The following is a 26,628-nucleotide window of genomic DNA, read 5'->3' as shown; positions in this document are numbered from 1 at the left end:
AGAACAGTAGCATCAGAGATAACCTCCAGAGAACCTTGATAAAGTAGATTGCAACAACTCTACAGGTGCTGGCATTCCCACATGAGTGCTTTATGCTGCTCTCTTCGATCAGTGGTCTGGTGTGACGACTTATTATTAAAGCAGACTTTATCTTGATTATTCTGTAGTTGATTGTCAGCATCTCAAGAAGGTTTGAATCAAAGATCTTACTTGATTCAGCTCTTTTAATGATTATGAAAAAAATATTTTTCAGTGTCCTGAAAGATATTTAAATTCTGAGCAGGCTGTAGCATTTTTGGAGTAATTTAGCATCTTCAGAACTGTAGTGTTATTCACAGGAAATATTTTTGCTAAATCTAATAAAGGCAGTCATATTTAGTAGATGTAGCCTCTCATTCTGATCAGAGTTCAGCAAGGCTGCACCTGATCATCACTTAATGTGCTAAGCAGTTGGTAGATGGGAATAGAAGTGGTCTCAAGAGTAGTTTTTGGATTAGCTTGGTGAGTCTTTTGTTTTAACAAAAGAAGCAGCTAGTCTTATTCATCCCAACAAGATCAAGCTCCTGGTGATAGCTATCAAGTATTTAATGAATTTAATTAAAATTTGTGCATTATTAACATTTCCAGCTGTGATATTGAGTGACTAGCAATTTTCAGATACTTGGAATGAGTTATGGTGTTGGCTTTTCAGTTGCTTTTGACATAAAAGCCCTTTTATAAACCTGCAGTTTAGTACAATCACGACTATAGAGCCTCTGTGCTGGATGTAGCTGAAGAGCAGCTGAGTAATGTTTTCAGATGTTGCGCTTTTTCTTTTCTTTAATCAGACAAGACATTGCTGCATTCAGCAAATGCCTGCTTTAGTTTCGGTGGCATTATTAGTTTGTTTTAATAGACATTGAATGAAATGTGAAGCATGCAAACCAAGGAATGTTGTAAGCAGTCATATGGTCACAAAAAGCTTTGGATAATGAAGTCATCAACATGAAGCAAGATTGAACATTCAGGCCAATTGCCATTCCTAAATAGAGACTGATGTAGATTGTGTTACTCTGCAATGAAACAGAATTATTTTCATGAATAAGATTTTTGCAGGACAGCAAATGGGGGAAAATACCAGTCCCAGCTATTTCTTACCCTGTAACAGGAATAATTGTGATCAGGAATGAAGGATTTTGATGCTTGTTTCTTGTTTTGTAGAATGTGGTTTAATGTGCTTTAATGATGGGAGAAGGGGAAGCAGCCAGTGATGTGCATCTTGATAATGGTTGTGCTGGAAAGTTGGATGATGTTCTTGACTCTGTCTTATGACTTGCCTAAACTTGTTAGCTTGGAAAACAGGGAAGGAAGGTAAAATCTCATGCTTATAACTAAATATTGTTTTGGTATTTCTACTTATCATCTTAGTCATAAGTGCACCTATTAGAAAACATATGACTAAATATGTGACATATTTGTTCATTCTTAGCACTTACGATGTGTTTCTTGAGAGAAAGAAAAAGGTTTGGAAGTAGTTTGCTTGAAAATTTATTTGTTCTTATTATTAAGAAGAAAACAGTTTTTTCCTAGAACAGGCAAGGTTCTGGTATAAATGTCAATCTAATAAGAAATCTTCACAAAACTTTTGCATTACATTGATGCAATTATCCCCCGATTTACAGAAGTAGGAATCTGGGGATTGTAGAGTTTTTATTTACTTATCTGAACAAGAATTCAAAATTATCTTTGTTGGATTATTTCACATGCTTTTCTCAAATGACCTATAATATTTTATTTAGGAGTTCATTGTAATCCAACTACCAACTTTGTCCAGAAAAGCACACGAGAACCTTGCTATATGGAAGTGATACATGTAGCCTAAAACATACTTTATGAGTGGATCTTTTTGAATTACAAGATGGTAGTGTGTCAGCAAACACTTTCTTATCATTTGATGAGAAGCTGAAATAAGCAACCATTATTTTTTAGTACTGTTACTTAGATTTTGCTTTAGTTTTTCAGTATAAATATGCTGTAGAGGTATATATGTGTATAGGAATATGTGTAGAGGTATTCTCACTACTTTTTTTGGTTGTGAAAAAACTTTTTTGGTAGACTAGTACTTACTGCTTACTTTCTGTTGGTCTGCCTTGAAGTATTAATTTGATAACTTTTATGAAAGCTAATAATATGATAAAGCTAAAGCAAATTAATTAAGCAATGATGCAACTATTATACAACTATTCCAGTGTCTTTGAAATCCATGGACTAAAAACTCTAGTGATTGTCTCAAGCATGTATTTCAGTAGATTTGATAACCCGTGAATATCTGCAGAAAAGGATATCATTGTGCTCTTTTTAATGAACTAACAATTTAATACAAAAATTCAGCAATACCACTGTTTGGAATAAAGGGATACATGTAAATGAGGCTAGTGCAGAGATTATATTTAAACAATGCTGACAGTTCTTCTATTGTGCCCATTAATTAATTTCCCAGTATCGAGGTTGTCTGGGAATGAACTGTAAAAATAATTAAAATGATACATGAGGTAAATAATTTTGAAATTCAGAAGGTGAAATAGGGAATTATTTTAGTAAATATTAGTCATACTGCTTATTTGTTCTCATTTTCCTTTTGAAAGCAGCTTAGTAAGGAAGTGTGGTCTGGTTTTGGTTCACGTGATGTGCTGAAGTTCTCACAGGTGGAAAAATTGCCATATTCTTTTTTAATCAATTGTGCTTGTCCCTATATCAAATCAGTAGTTTGCTTGAAGTAGGTTGACATTTATGTAAAGATATTTTGCTTTGCAGCAAAGTACTTCAGAATTAAATCAGTTTCAGCACATATTTACTAATGATCTGGATTTTTAAGTTAAATCATACTTTTAAATGGAATTCTGTGACTAAAAGCAGTGTTGATTTTAGTGTGACAAACTTTGCTTTTTTTCCCACCACATTTTGGCCAGCTAATTGGTGTCAAGTCATGTCTTAAGACAGAATTTGAGTGTTTAAGTACAAATTAAATTTCAGATAGAATGAATGGGGTTTTAATTAGAAGGAAACTTCAAAATAAATTTCTTTCTAGCTGGACAGTCATGTCTGAATAATTGAAGGTCAGTTTTCAGCCTAGCTTAAAATATAAGAAGTTTTTGCAATGCATATTCTTTCTGTCATTGAGTGGTGAAACAAAGATGAAGTTGAAATTTTGGTATCCCAAATGTGCATATTTGAAAATATTTGGCTGGGTGTTTTTAGTCAAATCTGCCATATAAGCTATTGAAAAAGAAATAGCTTGCAGCTTTTAGGAAAGTTTTTCTGCAACTTCATCTGTGCTGGGAGGCAGCTAGCTAGTTCTGGGTTTATCCTTATTGCTCCTCAGACTTTCCATAACAACTCAATACTTCCCTAACTTCACACCTGCAAGATTTTAAGTTCAGGTGGAGTAATCTCAGCAAATTAAAAATACAAAGTGAATTTTCTGGGAAATAGATGGAGAGTTAGGCTTTTCAAGCATGTGGAAGTTTTTGAAAAGGCAGTTGGTAGTGTTGTCTTCTCACACACTCCTACAGCTTGTGTGACCTGTCTGCCTAAGCCTTTTTTGAGGAAAATACTCAGGACTAAGGTGTGTAGGGAAGTATATGCTTCACCTTTATATACACGAGATACAGAATGAATTGCATGCTTGTATTTCATGCTGTTGGAGGAAGTAAATGACTTAGTGGTGTTCAGTGTTAATTACACAGAGATTCGCTACTTTGAGTCATTACACTGTGTCATGGTTTGGTAAGATAATTAGGAACCATATTAATGGCTCTAACCTAAATAGTTTGTTTTTAATACATCAGCTATGGTGAACAAAGAAAATACAGCTGTAAGTAATCAACTGCTTTCTAAAACCTAAACAGTGTAAATTATCTATTGTTATTAATGTGTGCTGATAATGTTATGTGGCTTCTAGTTGTTAATGCACTGAAACCAACCTGGAATAGTTTCATTAGTTCTTGCTGCTGGTTCCTGTTCTCATTGCCAAACAATTTGCAAAGTAATTTTTTGTTCCTACTAGAGGGCCCACAAATATGTATATTAGATTGAGGTTTTATGTATAGCCCTCATTATTGTTATCTAAGATCACAGTGATTGATCTATCGCTGGCAGAATTCATGCTCACATTGCCACATCCCTGTTTTGCTATGTTCTATGTATTATAACTACTAGGAAAAATGGAAGTTGTTTACCTTTTCAAGTTGTAGAAATACAAAGCAGTAGATTAAGTAATAGTTTCTCCAGCAAGTACAAAGAGCAACTCATGGTCACTCTTCACTACAAATAACAAGAGGCTTATTAACATGGGAGATGAGAGAAATTATGTTTTCTGATAGTCTCACTATCCATAATGCTTCTGTGTCGATCTAGGTTCTTTCCAAAATAATGTTAGAAATAAGTGTTCTCCATGTGTAGAGTTCAGCATCTTGCATTTGTATCCAAGGCATTTTGCATGAAAACTGCTTTACTCCACTTTCTTCTGTCAATACCAAATTCAGCAAGAAGGAGCTTTAAGGGAGTCGCCTAAGAAGTTCCATTCCTTTGCTAAAATCTAGCAACACTCCTGTGTGCAAAGGTAATAAACCATCATACAAGAGGAGGAAAAATTGGATGACAGTTCAGTTCAGTGTTGGATGTGAAAGCGTTTCATTGAGTGAGAATCCACTTGACATCCTAGTTACGACTGAAATCTTTAAAAACTTCATGGTGAATTCTTTAAAAGAACCAAATGAGAAACATTGATTTTTGTTTTCCACCACAGTTTATTCTGGAAAAGCTAGGACAAAAAAGTCAAATGCACACTTTGTTAGTTATTTTTTTAATCTATTTGAATTGAGCATGTTAGCAAGTGAAGAGGGCAGTAATTAAAACTCCATTCTGAAAATACAAGGTCATGTGGAAATTTATATGAAAGATGCTTCATAAAATGAAATTATTAGTTGAAGAGTGGTTAAATTGGGTAAATAGTAATTATCACTAGCATCCATTTATATTTGACATTGATTCACAGTCTTAACATGAATTTTGCATGCCATATGGAGCATTCCAACAGGGCAAGGTATTGATCCAAAAAAAATCCAGCAGTGGTTTGTGTTCTTTGTGGCTGGGTTTTCACAGCATAGGTTTATATCACAAGTCATATTTTAGGAATTGTTGCCAAGTTGTTGTTGATTAGATCAGAGAGGCCAATGACTAAATTGTTGTGAAAAGTGATCTTCACCTCATTTTCAGCATAAATTTTCCAAATCTAATGGAAGATTGTATGATAAGTAATTTTTTAAAACATGCCTAGCAGAAACAGGGAATGTGAACACGGTTCTTGTATTTTTTTTTTTTTAAATAGCTCTTTTATGAGGGATTTAGTGAATTCTAAGGGTTGAGCTTGCCTAGTTTTTGGCTGCGGCAGGTATTTGTAGCTTGATGTTATGACCTGTAAATGTTACTTTCCATTAAAGATTTTGAAACATTATGAAATATGTTTGAATCGGATTTTTTTTATACAAAGATCAAACCTGCCCGTAAATTTTCGTGTTAATTGATGGATGCATTAGAAACAGCTGCTTGTAGGCCTTACCTATAGGTTATGCTTTATTTTTGTTTGTTTTGGTTTTTTAAAGCATAAAAGATCCAACTTTGTTGATTTTTTATGGTGAGATTGGATTCAGCTTAGACAAGTGCTCCTGGTCACTTACTGCTTTTAGGATCATCCTCTTGGGAATAGTCCTAGTGAGCAAAAACAACGATACAAGACAATCCAAAATGTGCAAACTCAGCAAAAGTGTTGTTCATAGGTATTTTTGCATCTAACTGTAAAAAACTCTTTAACACGTAAAATGAATAAAATTTTTAGCACTTTTCAAATAATTTAAATTTCATCATATAATTGACTGGAAAACTGACAAGCGGAGAAGGTTATGATCCCACATGAGCTGGTAGGCTGCTATGTACAATAAAAATATTTGCAGTCTGCAAAGTGTTCCCGTATCTTTTAGAATGACAAGATTAAGGTGACTTCAATTCTCTAAACTTGATTGTAATGTTCTTTCACCATGACTAAATATGCTATTTTAAGAAAGTATTGACATGATTTTTGTAGGGAGAAATCACACCTCACAAAGCTTAAGAACCAGTGAACACATGTACCAAGTTGATGAAGAATATTGAAAACACTGAAGAGGGTTCTTCACTAAAGGTTATTAAAGAAGGAAACCAGCTGTGGAATTCAAAGAAATGCCCTTGTATGAATAATAACTGCCTGAAAGATAGATAACAAATGTTAAGAGCAAGCAAGCAAGTTTCAAACTTAAAGGAAATAACATGCACTTCTTTTGCAATTTGTCATGAGGCTTAAACTCTTTCTGCTGAAGAGATAAAAAGGGGATACAGGAGCAACTGAGACAGCAAAGTTGTGACAACACCATGTTACTGAGGGTAGTAAATGTGAGAGCTGGACAACAACGGACTTCATGTTTCTGTTAACAGCCTGGCATAAATAACTAGTGAAATTTGGTGTGGACAGGTATAATGTGACATTGTGTGTTTGGACCAATCCTAGCTTTACTGGTATAACTATGGGCTTCAAGGGAGTGTCCTACAGTCAAGCTCAGTAGCAGTCCTAACCCCAAAGGTTAGGAATTACTGGGAAAGGTAATAAGAACAAAATAGCATTATGAGCACTATGAGAGTTATATTCCTTCCACCACTTACATGCTACATACAGTTCAGACCTTATTTCAGAATGAGAAAACTACAGGAAAGGATGCCTAAGAAGGCTGGGCAAAGGTGGTGGAACTGGTACATGAATAACTATGGAATAAGCAAAACAGCTTGTCTGCAAAAGAGAAGGAAATATGAATGGATTGAAGAAAGTGAACAGGAAGTGATTCCTACTCTTTCACTGCAAATCTCTGAACTGTAAATGAAACTAGCAAGTTTAAACCTGACATGCCAAATGGCATGCGCTCATGTTTTTGAATTCTTTGTTCTAGGACTTTACCAAAAAGCTTATGCTTGCAAAAAGATTTAGGAAGTTAAGACAAATCCATTAACTCCTATTAAATGGATTTATTCTGCAGCTTCTCTTAGGATATCTCTAGGCATGAAACCTTGGAAACTTGGAGTATTCTGGGGAGGTACTGCTATATCTTGCACTCCTATACTCAGTCATCTGAGTATAGGAGTGCAATATACTCCATCTACTGTTGGTCATTCCTGGTGAGAGGCTAGTTACTGTGATGGACCTCTCTGGTGTGTTCTTGCTGTGTTTCTTCTCAGACTGGAACTCTTGAGTCTGTTTTATCAGTGAATTGATCTGTGCCTAGGAAGTCAAGGCTCCTGGCTCATCAAAAATGCAGAACTTGGAGGAGCAGCCACCAAACATATTCCACTTTTCATGATGTTAGTGTGTTGGCTTCTGTTTCTGCCACAGATTGTTTGGATACTTTTGCAAAAAATATTTAAGTTTCTTTTCACCTAAACTATCTGCTCTTCATAATGTGGTAGAAATGGAGCTGCTTAAGGTTGCTTTATTTTTTATTTTTTTAATATATAAATATTATATATATAAATATATATTATTTATATATAATTATTTTATAATTATTGAGCATTTAGAAGTCCTTGTGTCTGAGCTATTACTCGAGTGTGAAATGTGGTTTAATACCTAACCCTGATGAGGTTTCATATCTTTAATTACTCTGAGTATTTAAACAATAACTTTGTATTCTATATAAAAACAAATATAACAGCATGAGGCATTACGCTCCCTAAATGTTGAATTATCCAGGGTGGAAGGCTGCTTAGACTAATCCTTGACAAGACAATAATCAGTCTTGTCATACAACAGAATTTGCATTCGTTTGGTGGTTGTCTAAATCAAGAAGTTTGGGGAGTGCAATCCAAAGAACGTTTTTCATTTCAGCTACAGAGGAGATGCAGAATTTTCAGGGCAATGAGATATTTGTGATGTTAACAATCTAAATGATTTTTATTGAGAGTGACAGATGGTTCTTGGATAATGTGCTCAGAGTTGTCTGTAGTATGTTCAGAATAAGTCTTATGGAAGGTTGTACATCTGCCTTGAGATTTTTTTCTAAAATATTTAAATCAAGGTCATTGTTTATACTTGATTTTAAATAGCTTTTAGCTGGTAGTCTGCATTTCTGTACATTTAGAGATCAAACTGTTTTCAACTTCAAAAGCTGCAAATGGAAAAGTATAATAGGTATCAGGTGTTAGAAAAGGCAATTATGCATTAGCTGTTTTACTCAATTTCTAAAACTGTCTAAAACTATCCATTGGAAATACTTTGTACCTGGACTTCACTCTGAAGCATGATGAATTTTTAAATCTATAGGGGATTTTCTCTAATGAATTGCACTTTTAAACCTATTTTGCTTCATTTAAAAGAGCTTCATTTTGAACAAACTTTTATTGCTGATAAAAACCTAGAAAAAATCACAAGACAAAGTACAGGTTCTTATACATGTCCAGATAATTTTTCTGCAATTCCTTAAAAGTATTTCCAGAATGAGCTAATTCTTATTTTCAGTTCCAAGTACACTTTTAAAGTTAAAAGCTTCGCTGCAAATAATTGGCATTATGTCTTTTCTGGCACCTTTCTGATTTGGTGGACCAGATGGTCTGTAGTTTCTGTAGCTGTTAACAAGGTGTTTTACAAACCTCTTGTAGCACACCGTCCTCTTTTATCAGTCAAGAACAGAGGAGAAGGAAAAGTCGTAGTAGGAGAATATTTTCCCTTCATCACTTGTTATAGCTGGGAAGTTTATTTGTTGCATGAATTTTAAATACCATGTTGTTCTATGTTAAATAGCAATAAAATAGGTATTTTATCATGTTATGCTTTATGTAAGGAGTTGTATCAGTTCACTATACTTGAGAAGAACACTCTATTTTCCTAAAGAATAAGCTTCAGTTTTGAAATGACCAGCAGAGAATATGAAAAAAATTTGCTATTTTTTAAAGCACTGTAATTAGATCTTGTAAATTATATAGATATCATCATTTAAATATACCTCAATTTTCAAGATTATATAGTTTAATTTTGTAATTATTATTTCCAAATTTTATTTTGATGAGGTTTTACATAACATTAGTTCACAGTCATAACATTGATAATTTAATATGAATTTTTTTTTTTGGTTCTTAGTGGTGTAGAAATTAAAATACAATATTAATTTGATAATATGAAAAAACTTACTGATGTCTTTTAAAGACCTCATCACAAAATTTTCTAAACTCTTATGTGAAATTTTAAAATACTAATTTCTAGGGGAGTTTTATAAAGTGATGGAATCTGCTGACCTGAACCAGAACAGAAAGCTACAGATCTGAATACAAAACTGAGCTGTAAAAGTTTCATCTTATGTGTAGTTTTTCTTCCTATGGTAAAAACATCTAATTCAGTTCAATATAATACAAGATACTTTTATTTTTACAATGCTTATTAATTTCCTATATCAAAATTTATACTTCAAAAGCTACTGCTGGTAGCAGAGGTGACTTAATAATGGAGATGAAACATGTTCACACAGCAGTGTTGAGCTGGACAGTACAGTATTTCATACCAGATATAAGCTAATGGATAACACCAGAAATGGAAAACACATCAGTAAAGAATGAATTTAAATATGAGAAATGGAAACTGCCTCACCTCTGTCCCCGTTACAGATAATAGCAATGAATAGGTTTGGCATAGATTTAATGCAAGCATGTTTGTGATACAAAGAGAGACAGATGAAGCTGGCATTTGTAGTTAGAGGTAAATGTCATAAAAATACAGTTGAGGCATATGGAGATCAAAAGTATTTTATTTGTGTATTGAAAGGATGATCTATTTTTATTTTTTCTAGTCTGAACCAGAGGGTTTTTCTCACTTCCACTTGTACGTCTGTGCTGCCTTCCTTGTCAGGTGGAGGAAAGAGATCCTGGAGGAGAAAGATTTTCAAGTAAGTGAAGAGAATATTTTTCAAGCACAGGGTGGCATTTCTTAGATTTACCTTCCTAACATTACTTGGGGATGAATTTATATAAAATAGGAGCAGCAAGGCTGACGATACCTTACTGTTGGTTAGAGTTTCTCCAAAACTGTTAGACCTGAATTGGTGGACTATAAGCAGTAGAAGATGTTTTCTTTGTCCACACTGGAAAAAAAAAGTTGTTTTAACTGAGGCAGACTTTGAGAAGATGATTTCTGGAGATGCTGTTATCTTGGTATTTCACAGAGATTTTCTGAAAAGGTAACTGGATTTTTTTAATCTTAAATGCATCACTGAAGTATTTATTTGTAATTTCTCATCTGTATAATATAACATTCTCTAACAAGGTCACGTTCATTCTTTTAAAAAAGCTGGACAAGCAGGCTTTTAAAATAAAGAGCCTGATTTTCATTAGGAGGTAAAAGGACTTCAGGCCCCTATGTTTCACAACCTTCCAGCAAAAAGCATGTCAGGAAGTTGTTTGTAAGAAGATTTGAATATGGTAGATTAGGAAATCATTTGCATACATCCATAGAAGTCCAATCATTTTTGTGAACTGGTGACAGTTCACTTTCATAGAAATATTTATATTGAATTTTACCCTGTGATACACACTGAATGCCTAAAAGGCTTTAAAGTCTTGTTTGAAGGCTGAATGTGAATAGCCTGTGCTGCAAAGCCCCCACCATTGCCTACCCCGGAGAAATGGCCCATTACCAGCTTATTTTCTCTCCAGCTGACTGAACTCTGTGGCCCTCTACAAATGAACCATTGTGCAAATTTGTGTATCATTTCAATCTATTTTATCTTCATGAAAGGATTTATTCAGAGCTGTCATTGCCTGTCTTTGAAATGAATAAATCCCTAAGGGCACAACATAACAGCTTTAATTTCTACTACCTGCTAACACTGTCAGATTTTCTCAATTTATGGTACTTTGTCAAAATCATCTCTAATGTTGGTATCCATACCTCTCAATTACAATTGTTCACTGGTAATCCTCCCTATTAAATTTTCCATGTGGATTTCCTGCATCAAAGAGCATAATTTTCCTCTCTCTACCAAATCCATTTCAACTATGCTTCAAGTAAGTAACACCATGGTATAATACTATGAAGACTGGTTTTGTTCTACTTACACACATTCGGATTTGTTTACTTATTTAATAATTAAGGTATTTCTGTATGGTTTAATTTCTTTATAGGCCATGTAAACTGTAAACTAGAATATAAAGTACAAAAATCAGGAATACATTGGAATGCATTTATCACACTGCTTTAGATTGCTTACAGCATAGAAATGCAATTGGTAATTTTGAGGATCTGTAGATCTGTGCTGGTTTTATCACCATCATATGTTATCACTAAAAGCCTTGGCCTTCTTTATTGTGTAACATGACCTTTTAAAATGGCTAAACTAAAGTGTTATCAATTCTCTAAATGATACTTCTGTCCCACAGGCAAGAATAATATCCATTATTCTTCTGCTTTGTTAGTAATAGCTGTAGATCATTGCCTAGTCGTTGAAGTAATAAGCACTTAAACTACATTGGAAAATTGGGAAGTTCAGTATATGCTGTTTGGAGTACTCTGATTGCATTGAATTCACATTATTGAGAAGTCATAGCTATAGTACATTTTGTACAGAAGTTTTTTGTTCCTTAAACTGTATCAAGAATCACATGCATTGAGTAATTTCTCTTGCAAATAGCGTGTATTGTATTTGTTTTTCTGCATATGAAAGCAATAAGGGAAGTCTCTCCTAACAGTCAGAGGGCCTTGTTCTTTTCTACTAGCTGTGAAAACTCCTGCTCTTCTTTCACATGTCTGTTTGACCTCTTTCAGTAGAAATACAGACCTCATAGGAATTTTAAGTTGAAATAATTTCTCAAGAACTTCCTGTGTGGCACTGTGCCAGAAGAGACACCGAAAAGATTTTGAGTGAAAGACCAATTTTGAAGGAATTGGTTATGCAACACTTTTATTCTTATTATTTGATGAAGTATACATCAGTAATGTTTCAGACAGGATGATGACAGAAAATAGTCTTTGCTCTTAAGGTACTTGTTTTCAGTCTTTTAAGTATATCTACAACCGAGCAGTCGGTAAAAGTATTATATTTATTCTTCCTGATATGAACAGATTAATTGACTTAGATACCAAATGTTCATCCCTCAATATTTCCTTATTACAGACACACAATGTGTGTGATTGTAGTTTTGGGAACTTTTTATTGTGTATTGTCATGTAGCAGAGGAATAAACTTTGAAATTAAATACGTTAAGCTGGACTCATACTATAGAGTGATACAACCTGAAAATTGCTTGGTATTTGGTTTATATCTGTAGAGTTATTTTTCATGTTTCAAATAGCATAATGAAATAATTTTTTCATTGTAAGATGAAAAGTCATTATGATAGTTGTCTTCTTTTTAATCAATTGAACAAGTTATTGCTCTCACTGCCATTTATTTTGTTAAGTACAAAATATCAGATGGTTTTATTTTCCTAGGAGTTTAAAGCTGCTTACATTTTGTCCTATTTATTCAGTAATCTTTCTAGTAAGCTATAATCCCATTTTGAAATTTGCTATTTAATGCAATGAGCTGTGTGATGCAATGCTATGTAATGAGGACAAAAATTATTACATTCAGCAATTTTCAAATTCCCTCAACTCACCTTTTGATAGCAGTGAAATTAAACTGACATGTTTTCAGGGTGATGTTTCAAATATTTCATGCCCATGTATAATACAAAGATTAAGATTATGGAAAAGAGTGATTTTTTTTTTAGGTTTCATTAAGGCTTGTTATTCTCTCTTGGTTCTCACTTCTAGAGAGTCCTCTTGATCTAGATAGGGGGCCCCACCAATCCAGGTACAGAGAGGTAGTTGGGATATCTCTGTTAGTCTATTCATTGTTCAGATTAGCAGTTTATGCTTCACATGTGGGGGAGCAGGGAACACAATGGCTAGGCAGTAAATGGCAGAAATTTTAATCCTGCCTTAGATTTTCCCTTGAAACCATTGTGATGTTTTATAGACTCAAACAGGTCATTCTTGGTTTCTGACGTTTCTGTTGATGATATGAATATTCTATGTTAATTTACTGGTTCCATACTAGTGTCAGACAAAAAAAAAACAACAAAAAAAAACCCAAACAAAAAATAAAAAGCTGGAAGCATAATATAAATGAAATTATTTTTTTAATGTGATAAAGCATGCATTTTGAATACAAAATATGAAATTAATTTAGCTTCTACTATCTAGGCTTAAGTAATTAAATGTGCAAATAATAAAACCTTCCTACTCATCAGCATGTATCAGACTTTTACTTGCTGTTATTCATTTTCCTAACTACAGCCATAATTCCAAAATTCTCCTGAATTCTTGAGAGGTGTAGATAGCTGATGCTGTTAAATGATAAAATATTCATGTATGATTTTGAACACATTTGAAATTAATAGAAGATATGGCTACTGAGTTTACTGTTGGAATGTACAAGATAGCTGAAAGATTTTTACAGATACAAGGCTTCAGGGGCTAGATTCAACTGTTGAACTGAATATAAGCTAATGGTAATTATAATTAATTTAGTAACAGTTGAATTCATACTGGCTTATCTGTTAGATTTTTCCCTTAAGGAAGTTATCATTTTGTTGACATAGCTGAGCTACAAAAATATATTCAGTAGTTGTAGTAAGGAACCTGTCTTGCAGATCTTTTCTTATTCATAATTTTAAGATATAGGCTTTTCTGTCTGTCTAAAAGACATTTTCACCCATGCTGTCACAAACTCACATCTTTATTACTGCATTGTCCTTTTCTTTGTCTTTGACAAATGCATTTTTGCTGCAATTATATTCACCCAGACTGCAAAGAAGCTGTGAAGATAATTTTTTAGTCCATCATTTTTTCTTGTTTCTTGCTCTGCATCTCCCTTAGCTCCTTTTCTTTTAGAGCACCAAGGAAAGCTTAGACACTTTCTCTTTTGAGGCCTTTAATGGACTAATACTGACACCTTCCATGGCATCTCAGATGATGACGCCGGTCTATCAGCCCGTGATGACGGCTTCATCACCCACTGGCACTCGCGAGAGAGCTGCGGTGCTATCTCCCACTTTGCCACCTCACTTAAATGGAACACCTAATGCAGATATTCAGCTACTTTGCTCTAAGTCACATTAAGTTCTGGTTTTTTGCTATGCCCAGAATAGATTTGACAGGTTGGCTTGAGCCTGTTAGTAGCACTTACAGGCACATTGATGAGTTTTGTGTTGCTTCTTTTTACTTTCCTGTGAATTTATTGTCTTTTGCTTTATACTTGAGCCATAAAATATTCAGGATAGTGACTGTGCTTTATTCTTATTTATATAATGTTTTAAGTAATTATTATTTAATTATTTCATATATAGGAAGTAAGTTTTATTGACTTGTTTACCAAAATGAATGCATGCACAATTGTATGTCTTATTAAAATTTAGATAAATGCTGAATAACAAGATGCTTAGAAGAAATTAATTTCATTTCATTTCTGCTGTCTATATAAGTAATGAGCTTTAGTTTAAAAAGTTTGGTATTAATATCTTTCCTACAAGTGACCTACTATAGAAACATGTCAGATATCAGAGATATAATTTCATACTGTCTTTCTACACTCAACCACAGTAATATTAAAGAATAAAAAGATTTCATTCATCTTTTGTGATCTTTACAGAGTTTATGATGTAAGTTTTTCAAATTTTACTTTTTCTGCCTGAAAGTATAGGAGTGCTTACTTCATATTATATGAGGTGTAACTAATAAATCTATTTTAATTTAGCTTCGTGGTATATACTGTGCTAAAAAATAAGTTTCCATTGCTCCTGCAGTAAAAATAAATGTTTTTCAATTAAAGAAAAAATTAAAAATTTATGTTTCTGAAAGGATTAGTTTTTTGAACAGTGGAATGCTTGCCCTCCTTTTCTCTAAGCTCTATGATTAGATGATTTTGTGGTTGTGCACCCTGTGCCCTCATTCTTCTGTGTATGGAAACTAATAGGGTCTTTTCTGTGGATGTACCAAAACCTGTAAAGAATTAAGAACTGTGACAATGGAAGTCTTTCTAACTGTAAAGAGCCTGACTGCTAACACTGCTGTGATTTTATTCCCTGCTGAGAGCACTTTTGGAAGATGTTCCAAATATTGTCATGTATTTCAAGAAACTGGAAGCTCTGCTGTTTTAGGCTTTGAAAGTCATAGCTGGCAACCTAACGTGAGATCACTTCTTAATCTCTGAGTACTGGTAGCAGACAGCTGGGATTCAACACTCTTGAATCATTTATGTTCAGAAGAGCCAATTTGCAATAATAAAATTGCTGACTTTATTTTTGCATGCAGGGCTTAATGAACAGAGAATTATGTGAGTGGTAGTAGTTTAACTGCTCTGTTATCAATCCTACTCAACTTTGTCAAAAGCTTTTGCATATTTTGATTGTCATGAATATTTTGACTTGGTCTCCATATGTGAATGTATTGTAAATTAAAGACAACAGTGCAAAGATGTTTTAACATACAGTCCTAGAAGTACAGGTTTTATCCCACAGAAATTATTATTGAAAGTTTTTAATATTGCACTGAAATATAACAGATAGACTGTAGGTCATCCTTCTTTTAATACTGGTGCTTGTCCAGTACTAGGAGGAGAACTTGCCCTCTGTCAGGAAAGCTACTGGAAGATTCTGACCAGCTTATATGGTACTCTAAAAATGGCTTAAGAAGCATGGAAAAGGAAATAAAAATTGTAACACTACCCTTACTTATCTCTTTCTTTATGGCTTTCTGTTTTCTTTAGATTATATTGTAGGCTTATTTTTCTTACGTTAAAAATAATAATTAATACACTTTCAGTAATACAGATAAAATTTTTAATATCTGAATTCTGAAATCTGCCCATTTCTGTTGCCTCCTTCCATCTAGCTCTCTCCCAGAAGTCCTTCCTCCTCCTCAAGATGTTTGGAACAGTGGCACATAGTAAAATTACTAGCTATAGTACAATGATTTTGAATTACAAGTAGCTTAGATATATGGATTTGCTAGTGAAACTCAGATGTTATTCTGTGATGTGATCTAGTCTAATATTATCAGATAAATCACAGCAGTGAGACTAAGCCCTACTCTCTCCAAAGCACTTGAGGAGGAACAGTAGTCCTTGAACACCTAATCAGCCATAATCACCTAATCAGAACACCTGTAGCCATGACTTATATTGGGAAGTCTGTCCAGGACTTTTTGGTTATGTTTTTTTTTTTTTCTTTGTACTGAAATAGGTTGTTCAAAAACTGATAGAAATTTTCAAAATCCCTGATGAAGGAGACTAGTTCCACACGGCCAACATACTGTATCTGTAGAAATTTTGTTTGGAATGCAGAATGAAAAGTGGAGAAATGAAACCTTGCTGATAAGAAACAGGACAAGGATCTTCAGTTTTTGATATTGATATAAGTAGAATAAATATTTAAAATTATTTAAGATCTTAATATTTTATAAATATTTTAGTTTTACTCTTTGTTATGAGTGTTGAGGTTTTTCATTTTTACCCTCACCTGTTTTAAGTGTAATTCCAAGGCACGTGGCTTTTACGAAGTCATTTATTTCTCAGGAGTTTAACAAATCTGAAAATCAAGGTACTGGGAGACAGTAACAAGTGCCTTCTTCCCTAGCACACCACTTGAGAGTGTCTGAAAGGAAATGAGTTGCATAAAAAAAGTTGAGAGCCGTAAAAGCTGCAGCGGCTCTTTCTAGAGGAAATGTGTAAGATGTAAGAGGACAGAGAATTGTTTTGAGGTGATGGCCAGCTACTTTTTCTTGAAAGTAGATAGGGAGCATTCTTGAAGACCAAAGGTCTTAAGAACTTATGTCTCTCACCAGAACAGTTTGGAGGTGTGTTTTGACTCATTACATACAAGTGTCAGTTTGTAATACTTTCACATTTGCTTACTATTTAAAAAAAAGAAAAATACCAAAATGGATGAAGTAATTTATAGTCCTGAATAGTCTGTATTTTCTTCCATTAATGTTCCTGCCATTTGAAAAATTGCATTTCACCATTTTTCTTTTCTATAGTTAGTTTCAAATTAAGTTGCAATTTGAATAGCTTACTTTTCTGATAGTCAGGGGATGTGTTTCAATTTTAGATGATGCATCAAATTAAAAAGTTCAAATGTAAGCACTGAAAGTGCAGATTTGTGCTTGGATTTTATGTGTGACATACTGCAATTTATTAACTTCTAACCCTTCTTTCATACAGAACAAAATCTTTAACAACAGATGTAGTGTATTTGACAGCTGAGTTCATTATACTATGACAGAGTTCTTACTCTAGTTTTCTCTGTGTTCTGCAAAAAAACCCTAAGCAACTATATGACAAAGTGAGCAGTTATTTCTATTTTCTAAATAAATTATGTGTGATATTAGTTAATGTCTTCTTTATTTTTCAAAAACTAATCTTTTAAGTAACAGAGCTGTTAACCCAGCTGCATAGTTCAGTACAAATATTATATGAAGATATGATTTGTGTTTCAGAGACCACTTAGATTGAAAATATGTTACATTATGTACTTTGGCTTAAGGTTTAGTGAAATAAAGTGAATCATGTAACTCAGGTCTAAATTAGAAATAAAGTCACTTTAAATTACATTTGTAGTCAGTAGAAAGACATGTATGAATTAGGCACTTCTGATCTAATCCTATCCTGTGCAAATATTTATTTCACTGTATTATTTATGAAGGAATATGGCATTGACAGAAATTAGAATTCATCTACATTTAATAATCTAAATAATAAATACTCTGTGAAGACTTCCTTGAGGATGTGAATGTCTCTTTGCAAGCCTAAATATTGTTTCCTGTACCAAATGTTACCAGAGATGTTGCCAGTAAAGAGGGATGGAAGTGCTGAAGCATCCAGGAGCAAATCCAGGGGAGGCTGCTCAGTAAAGAGATATTGAACATAATTCCTCTAAAACTTGCTGTTGTGTGGAGAAAAACTGTAGGATGTAGTGTTTATACAATTCATATTGCTTGGAAGATCCCTTTACATTTGGAATGCATTCATGGGCAGGTATCTGTTTCTTTAGCACACGTTCCTTCTTTGCCAGAGTTACATGACTCTTCAGAGACACCTGAGCTGTGGACATGATTCTCTGGGCCTGAGAGAGTTTCAGCCTGTCAGGGGCTCATCTGTTCCCAGGGGAAAAGTTCCTGGGAACAGTTTTCTCTCAAGGATTGTTTTGTTGTAAATAGATTATATTTCTCAAAACAATACTGAACAGATGTACTTGGTGTGTTTTCTCTGGTCCCACCAATGGGACCAAAGGAGGTGTTGGTTTATTGTCCAGTCATGTAACCAGGACTGAAACACCTTATAAAAAGGGTTGAGAAAACCCCACAATAAAGGCTTTAGCCTGATGAAGCAGCTGGTGTGTGTCCAATTATCTGGGGAACCCTCAGTATATCATGTCCTTCAGCGACACCTGAGCCCTTGCCTTTATGTGCACCCCTATTCTTATTATTTGAATTTAAGGACATCAGTGTTACAGATATGAATACAATTTGGGCTTTTTTTGTGGGAAACACACCCTTGTGATTATAATAGGAAAATGACTTTAACTCTTGTTTAGTAATGGATCTTATCTTTTACTGTCACTGAGTGAGCTCTAAAATTAATTTTTATTTTCCATTATAGTTATTCTGCAAAATCATACTATGTGTTCTGTATATTCTTGCCAACAGTTGTTTTAATGTATTTTATTGATTGGGTTTAAACCTTTCCCATTTTGTATAGTGACTAATTAGCTGAGCAACATGAAAAAGAGTATTACCAACGTATCACTTGGTCCCTGTCTGCCACTCTCTTCAGAATCAGAGTTTCTTGAAGAAGGAAATATAAAGGATTAAAACAAATTGAGGATGTGGAGATTTTCCTGGATGTAGAACTTTAGAGATCATTGCAATAACAATAGCATAGTAATAATTTGTCTTGAACTCTGGGTACCGTAAAAGCTCTAGGATCTCAGCTCTTTAATTTTTTGAAGCTGACTACATAGTTTCTGCAAAGTTCTGCAGTTTACCAAAATCTTTATTTCATTTTGCTCCTGAAAATTGCATATTTTGAATGTGATTAGATTAATCCCATTAACCTTATAATGTAACTGGTCAGCTGTTCCTGTTTTCCACAGGAATTAATACTCAATTTTTTAATGGAAATTACTTAGTGAAATTTGCGCTAGATTAAGTGGTTTTTTCTTTATTGTTTTTGTTAATGCTGTTTTTAATTGCAGGGGAATGTTTAATATGGCTTTATGTCCCTTATGCAATTGTTTTTCTTGAAGGTTGTCCTTGCAGAATTAACTCCCACCTAATAAATAGGCCCAGATATAGCAGCAAAAATGAATAGCAAATTCAACATTTAGAGTGAATGAGACTGGCCTGGACCAAATGTAGCATAATCATTGCTATTTTAAAGGAGGTGTCTTTGTGAACAGTGTTACAGAAACCAGTGTTTGGATCCAAATATTCTGATGGGGTCATAAAGCATTCATGCATAAGATATTTAATGATGGATAACAACTTTTTCCTGAGCTGAAGAGCACTACTTGGAGTTTCACACTTGCTTGCCTGCATTAACATACATGAAGAAAAAAATATCAGGTGAAATTAATTCTCATGATTAAGAACTATTACCAGTTTCAGATATCGTCACACAGAACCCTATTTCAGTGATTATACAAATATATAGCCATGTTTTGCCAAATGAAAGATTGAGCCATTAATTTCATGAGAACAGTTTAAGTGCATTGAGACTTCAACATTAATTTTTATTTTTCTTTGATCCAAAGAGTCCTTATTTAGCTATGTGTGTTCTTCATATCTTCAGGAACACTGTGGATTGGATTTTTCTACTGTGGATTTTACTGTGCAAGTACTTGAGCATGGCAAGATCAGAAAATGATTTTACAGTGCTGTTTATACTGTGGATTGTATATTTTATTGTTTGTTGGGTTTTTTTTTTTAATACAGGCCTGTAATGTAGTTTTAGAACTTATGGTACCCATATGGTTTCTATGTTTCTTCACATTATCAGAATATTGCACAGGATGAAAATATTTTTTTTAGAGAAAAAAAACAAAAAACAAACACACCTACACAAACTAGCCAAACCCTAGTACCATTTTTTTTCCTGTGATACAGGAAACCACAGTTTTACTATAGTTAACTGCAGAAGACAGAGGTTGAAAAGCTGTAGAAAATCTGTACTGTTCAGAAAGACACATATCACTAATGCTGCTAATGTGCATAGAGCACAATGAATTCAAATTTATGAAAATGTAATATTTTCCTAGAATTTATAAATCTGTAGGTTAAAATGAAGATGGTAGGAAACTTTTTTTCTCCTCCAACTCTTTAAAAGACAATTACATATGAAGAGGGGAAATACCTGTTTAGGGACAGAGGACTCTTGACAGTCTCTAATAGATCTGTTCTTTTTTCAGTAAGTTTATATAAATAACTTTTGCTAAATCTTTATGGTATTGGCACAATTTTCTAACCACTTTTAGGTTAAGTAGCTGTGATTACATCTAAAAATCACATTGTGCATAATTGGAACAGGATTCTATTTTGCTTATTCTAGAAAAAAGAATAAGATTAAAAGTATTCATACAGATTGCAATGGGTGATGAATATTGCTGGTCTAATAACCCTTTGGGAAGGATGCAAGAATACAGATTGATTTTTGTTCTCTTATCCATAAAGTAGTTTCTTGATAACCCTCTAGGTCTTTGGATGGCTTTAAGTGAACCAGAATAATAATTTAATTTGTGCTTCAGTTGAGTTATTTGACAAATTGAATTCACCATTTTTAGTAAATGCTGCTGTTGAAGACTTAAATTGATCACAGAGCAAAAAAAAAGGCATAGTACTTTGAATATTTTGAGTAGGCTGTCATAGATCCAGAGGCACGCTGCTGCTACATAAATACAATCATACCTCTTTTCAAAGCATATTCACTTGGGTACATTGAGAATAAATAGAATATAAGTTCAGTAAATAGGATTCAAAACAAAAAATGTTTTGCAAATACGCAGAGCAATTCAACTATAATTTGCAGAGCATTTTACCAATATGCAAAGGTTTTAGTCTTTCTGTCTTATAGTTAAGACTTACACATGTTGTTGTTAATACTGCATAAAATCGTGACAGAAAATCATATGGAAACACTGAGCTGAGGTTTTTGCATCCATATTCTGGTGTTTTTTAAAAGTGTTGTTTCATTCTAGACCTGCTGTTCCTAGCCAATCTTAAGTAAGTACCAAAACCAGAGAAGGCCTTCTACCAATGGAAGATAAAATTACTGCCAGAAATGTTCAGTCTGGCAAAAAAACCTCAATTGTACTGAATCTCCTTTTATGTTAAAAAAAACGAGCAAGTAACAAAAGAAGCCCCAGCAAAAGCCCAGCCAAAACAGTTCAAACCAGAAGAGGCTCTCAAACCAGTCTCTGCAATCTGGTAAAAAACCCACAACTGTGCTTTTTAATGTGTTCATTTATATACATTCTAACTATGATTGGAACAGCACATAATGTACAACTTTCCATGATGTTTGAATTTTCACCTGACAGAACAGTACACTTCTGGGCACTGGAGGGGATTTTTGATTCTTCCAAGTTACATTGAATGTTCTTGTCAGTCCAGATTTAATTTTTGCTACATTACAGTCATGCTGTATCTTGAATGGTTTCATCATAATTACTTCTTTCTCAGAGGAAACATTGCATTCGTCTTAATTGCAGAATTATCATATTCTAACTTCAGTAAAGTTGCCTGTCTTAACAATCTGAGACTCAGGATAAAAATATCTGCATAATAGTGGATATTTGCTGTAGAAAAGCAATGCCAGACTGTCAAGTGTGTCAACAAATTATACTGAAGCTAATTCAGCTAAAATTGCTGAGGTGAAGATCAACAGCATTGAGAAAGTTGACTGAAACAAAATGACTAATGCTGGAAAGATAAAATTGGAAGCATTTTGGTTTAGCATTTATTTTATATGATGTCCATTTCTACAATCTTAGTGGGGAGAGAATTAGAAACAGAATAAATATAGATTTTACTTACAAAAAGATGAAAATATCTAAAAATACTTAAAGTAATTAAATGAATATCACAAAATTGAAAAAATTTTCCAGTTTATTTCAGAGCAACCAAAGTCCTGATATTCATCAAAAGAAACTCAGTACCCAAAATTATACTCCAGTGGAATGACTGAGCTTATTGAAGATTTGATCAAAGAAATTAGAAATTAAAAGGTGAATTTTTGATTGTAGGTTGCAGGTGAGTGATAGACAGTATTTCTAAATCTGGCTTTTCAGATAAAATCTTGTCAGTAAACCAGGGGGTTTTCTTGCTGTTTGTGTTCCCAGGAATTTTGTTCAAAGTATTTGGTTGTAGTTGGCAAATAGAAATGCTGAAGATGCACTGTAAGAAACCCTAGAAATTCCAAACCACAGTATTCCTGAAGATACAAAGAACACACTCCGCTAAAAAAGGGCTCTATGGATCAAAGAAAAATAAAAACTCATGTTAAAGTCTCAATGTAAATAAGCTGTTCTCATGTAAAATCTTCCATTTGGCAAAACATGGCAGTGTGTTTGTATAATCATTGAAACAGGGTTCTGTGTGACGATATCTGAAACTGGTAATAGTTCTTAATCACTAGAATTAGTTTCACCTGATATTTAGACTGTATATTTTAATGCACTCAAGCAACTGTTGTTTCCTCTTGACATGTAGTTCATCATCTGCTCTGGCTCTGACCATAAGGAAATCTCCCGTCAATAGGTAGTGTGATAACAGCATAAATATAATGTACTAACAGCATGAGTCAGCAGTGGACTGTTGTGGATTTCCAAATCCACATTGCAACTTTGCTATCTCAACACAGTGCTAGAAAATAAATGAGGTAGCTTTAGGCTTGGAATGGTTCCAGTCACCATAAGTAGTCTGACTTTGTGCTTTGCAGGGGCTGCAAGGATGTTATTTCATGCTTCAGTCCTATTTCAGTCTTGCTGAGTGTGTTATCATTTCCCTTGTGGCAACGTGATCACTCACCAGTAAGCAATACACTCTATGTCATGAATGTGGAACTGCAATGAAATAACTTGTCATTTTATTACCTTTGTTTATGTTTACTTTTCAGAAGGAAATTAAAATTATTTTGGATATTTTTAGCTATTTGGATAGTTTTGGATGTTTATTTTTGCCTCCATGTAGGTTTTGAATACTCAGTCAATTTTGTTAATATATCTACATGGGTATCAGAACTCCTCCTATTGATAGGCTTGTTCACTTTACCAATAGGCCATCCAAAGCTATTCCTAATTTTCAGGAAGGCTGTAAATAAGGAAACTCCAACATATCAGAGGGTAATGCTGTAATCAGGTTTTTGAATGACCGCAGTGTGTCCAGCTAACAATAGTAATGAGTTATTAATATTGTCTGCAAAAAGAGCTTTATGCTCATTTTCCTTTATGGATTGTAGTGGAAATCTTGTAACATGTAAAAACTGCTTCCTGTATGTGGGGCAATTTTTGTTTATCTATCTCAGAAGGCACTGTGGGAAGAAAATACTGTGTTCAGGAAGATAATGAAGATATAGTTTTGATTACAAGTATTAAATTCTATCATCTTTACTTACTGTCTTTCTGATAATTACTATTTATTGCTATTTACTTAGCCAATTTTCTTACTATCAATTAAGAAGAGTAAATGAAGCATTTTTTCCCCCCATGTCATTCTTAACAGCTTCATTTCTGTCTTTAATTCTGAAAAGTGAATCTACATTGGTGGATGCAAATGTGCAATATAATCATTTCATACTGTGGTGTGTGTGGCATTTTATTCTGTACACTTAAATAGCATTTAACAGTATCAACAGAAATATAATACAACATCCTACAAAAGAAATACTTTTTTTTGTTAATCATCTTCAAGAGGAGGCTTGTCTAATGAGTGTCTGTGGGAGTCAGTATGAGGCTATTCAGCATCTCCACTAACAAAATAGCTGCTAACAGAAATCTGCAGATGACACAGATGTACCATTCTGACAAAGTGGGGAGAACAGAGCAGTTACATGAACAAGTCTTGAATCACTTGTTCAGGTGAGCTCTTCAGGCGAGCCGTATTTTGACGCAGTCAAATGAAAAAAATTTGCAAATAAAGAAAAATTAGAATAGGTCATACCTTTGGAGTGTGAGACTGTACCCTGTGATGTGTGGCTCCAAAAGAGATCTGTGGGGTGGGGAATGCCTACATCTCTCCTAATGAGCTCCCAGAATGATGCTGTGGCATGTGGGAGTGATTGGATCCTTGAATTAATGAACCTAAAATCTTGTTTTACCTTTCGGTGGTTTTCTTTCTTTGTCAATATTGCATCCAGTTCTGATGTCTTAGGTCAAAGACAGAGAGAGGGCTCAGAGAGCATGACTGAAGTATTTGACGTACTTAATTTGTCAAAAGGAAAACCAACAGGTGAATCGATTCATGTATGAGAAATTTGATATGGGAAAAAACCCCAAGACATTAACTAATAATGAATTTCTGTAGCTCTTAAAGATTTCATATTGGTGTTTTTCCTGAAATTTAAAAAAACACCAACCACATATTTAGTTTTGGCTCCTATTATCTACACAGGAGGTCAGACCAGGATAAATAATGATCTTCTCTAGCAGTATCATCTATGATGCTAGGAACCAGCCCCAAATTTATGTTTTGTACCTGTACTCCCACTGACAGACATGGTTCCTATCAAGTATAGGTACAAAAAGCAGTTGTTGAAACCGATAATGAACTGGCTTTAGAGTATAATTTTGAAATGTCAGTCACCATTTCCAAAGCACGTATAATGTTTTTGTCTACAAACAAATACCTTGTAAACATTTTGGAATCTAGTAGTTTTTAGTGGTCTTTACCAACTGAGAGCACACAGTGTTAGAACCACATTGCAGTGGTAAATATGTCTAAAACTGTGATTCTCTGTGAAGCCTAGTTGTAGATAAGAAACACTATTTTTGGTTAAAAAAAAGTTCAGTAGTTGTTGAGTAACCACTGTTTTTTCCTTATTGTTTTTCATTTTTGTCACTGTATCCAATAACATTATTGAACTCTAGAAGCAAGTTGTTCTGCCTCTGAGTTGTGTCCTTCCTTGTCCTGGAAGGCTACATGAACTAAAAAGAAATATATGTATTTTTTCTGTTCAGACCTCCACACCTCTAAGGATGCTGGGACTAAAATCCTTGGGGATGAGCAGTGTGGTTTGCAGGCTGGGATACAGAGCTGGGGCCCCTTCATCTGCACATGTTGGCAAGAGCTGTGTTTGTTCTGATTCCTGCAATAGGAATGGAAAGACGTGATGCTAAGTGTGTGTAATCTGAAGGGATTTGCAGTAAGCCTTGCTTTATGGCTTCTACTTCACAGTGCTGCTGTTACTGTCCAAGTTTTAAATCAAATCTTCCACACAATGAAAATCTGATTTCACTGTCCCGCACTTTTCTAGAAAAAGCACTTTCTGATTTCTGTAAGATATGTTTCTCTCACCAACCAGTATTTTTATTTATTTTCAGTAAATACCACAAAGGGATCTTTGCATTTTCTCCATTTCAATATAAAAAGGATTTTTCTTGAACAAAGGAAGAACTCCTGTTCATCCTGAGCAATTTAAGTGACCTGCTAAACTAAATGCACTGGCAGGGCTTCCATTTAGTTAGTAATTCACAGCTGTCACTGGAGACGTCTCTCTATAAAGAAAACTGTTTTCTTTCCATGTTTATTTGTTCAGCAGAACCTGCTGCATAACAATGTCAATTATTTGCCTTATCAGTGTGTAACCCTGGAGAAGACTAAAATCACAGGAGCCTGTACACTTGACAACCAAACTCAATCAAAACTACTGATAAGAGAACAAAGAGAAACCAGAAGTTTTTGGAGTATGAGCTGAGTAATAGGATGAAGTGACATATGCCTTTCTTTGAGGCAAGAAGATGGAGGAGGATTCATTTTCTTTCTTTCAATTTTCTGTTTTTGCCTATGGTTTCCTAAATGCTTGTGCATGTAGATTTTGCTATCTTACAACAAAATTGTCTTTTGGCAACTGCAAGACAGTAAAAATAAAGAGAACTGAAATGCCTATTGTTTTGTCACCCTTATAAACAAATCAGAATTAGATTTTTTCCAGAAATTTCATTATGGCAGATTTACTATTACTCTCATAGCTTCCTGGTTACATCTTTCAGCTGCCATAAAGAGTAAAATCTTTGCACAACTTGTTTGCTCTGTAGTGTTTTTGCATTAGACATCCCTTTTCAAACGTACTAAGAGCTCTCATTTATCCCACCTTAATTTGTTTTCTTCACAGTAGCATCTGCCTGCTGTTATCTGAATGAATAGCAGTGATTCCATCCAGTCTTCCAGATCTGATTCACTAAAGCTTTGTGTTAATTTTTTCTCCATACAGTTCTCACACATCTTGCTTAGTTTCAGGTGCTGATCCCCATAGGTCAGCAGGTTAAAAAGGG

General features: G+C 34.1%; 1 protein-coding gene across 1 annotated transcript in view; it reads left to right on the top strand.

Moving 5' to 3' along the window:
• LOC131573045 (TBC1 domain family member 22A-like) overlaps positions 1 to 26,628 on the top strand; it is a 141,757-nt gene that overhangs the window by 99,600 nt on the left and 15,529 nt on the right. Inside the window, exon 12 of the mRNA XM_058826621.1 lies at positions 9,897 to 9,992. Within this exon, the coding sequence (XP_058682604.1) occupies positions 9,897 to 9,992 (96 nt within the window). The remainder of the gene's footprint in view (positions 1 to 9,896; positions 9,993 to 26,628) is intronic.

Source organism: Poecile atricapillus, chromosome Z (assembly GCF_030490865.1).
Source record: "Poecile atricapillus isolate bPoeAtr1 chromosome Z, bPoeAtr1.hap1, whole genome shotgun sequence".
Taxonomy (NCBI): Eukaryota; Metazoa; Chordata; class Aves; order Passeriformes; family Paridae; genus Poecile; species Poecile atricapillus.
The sequence above is the reverse complement of the archived record's forward strand: the minus strand, read 5'-3'. Positions and strand labels throughout refer to the sequence as shown.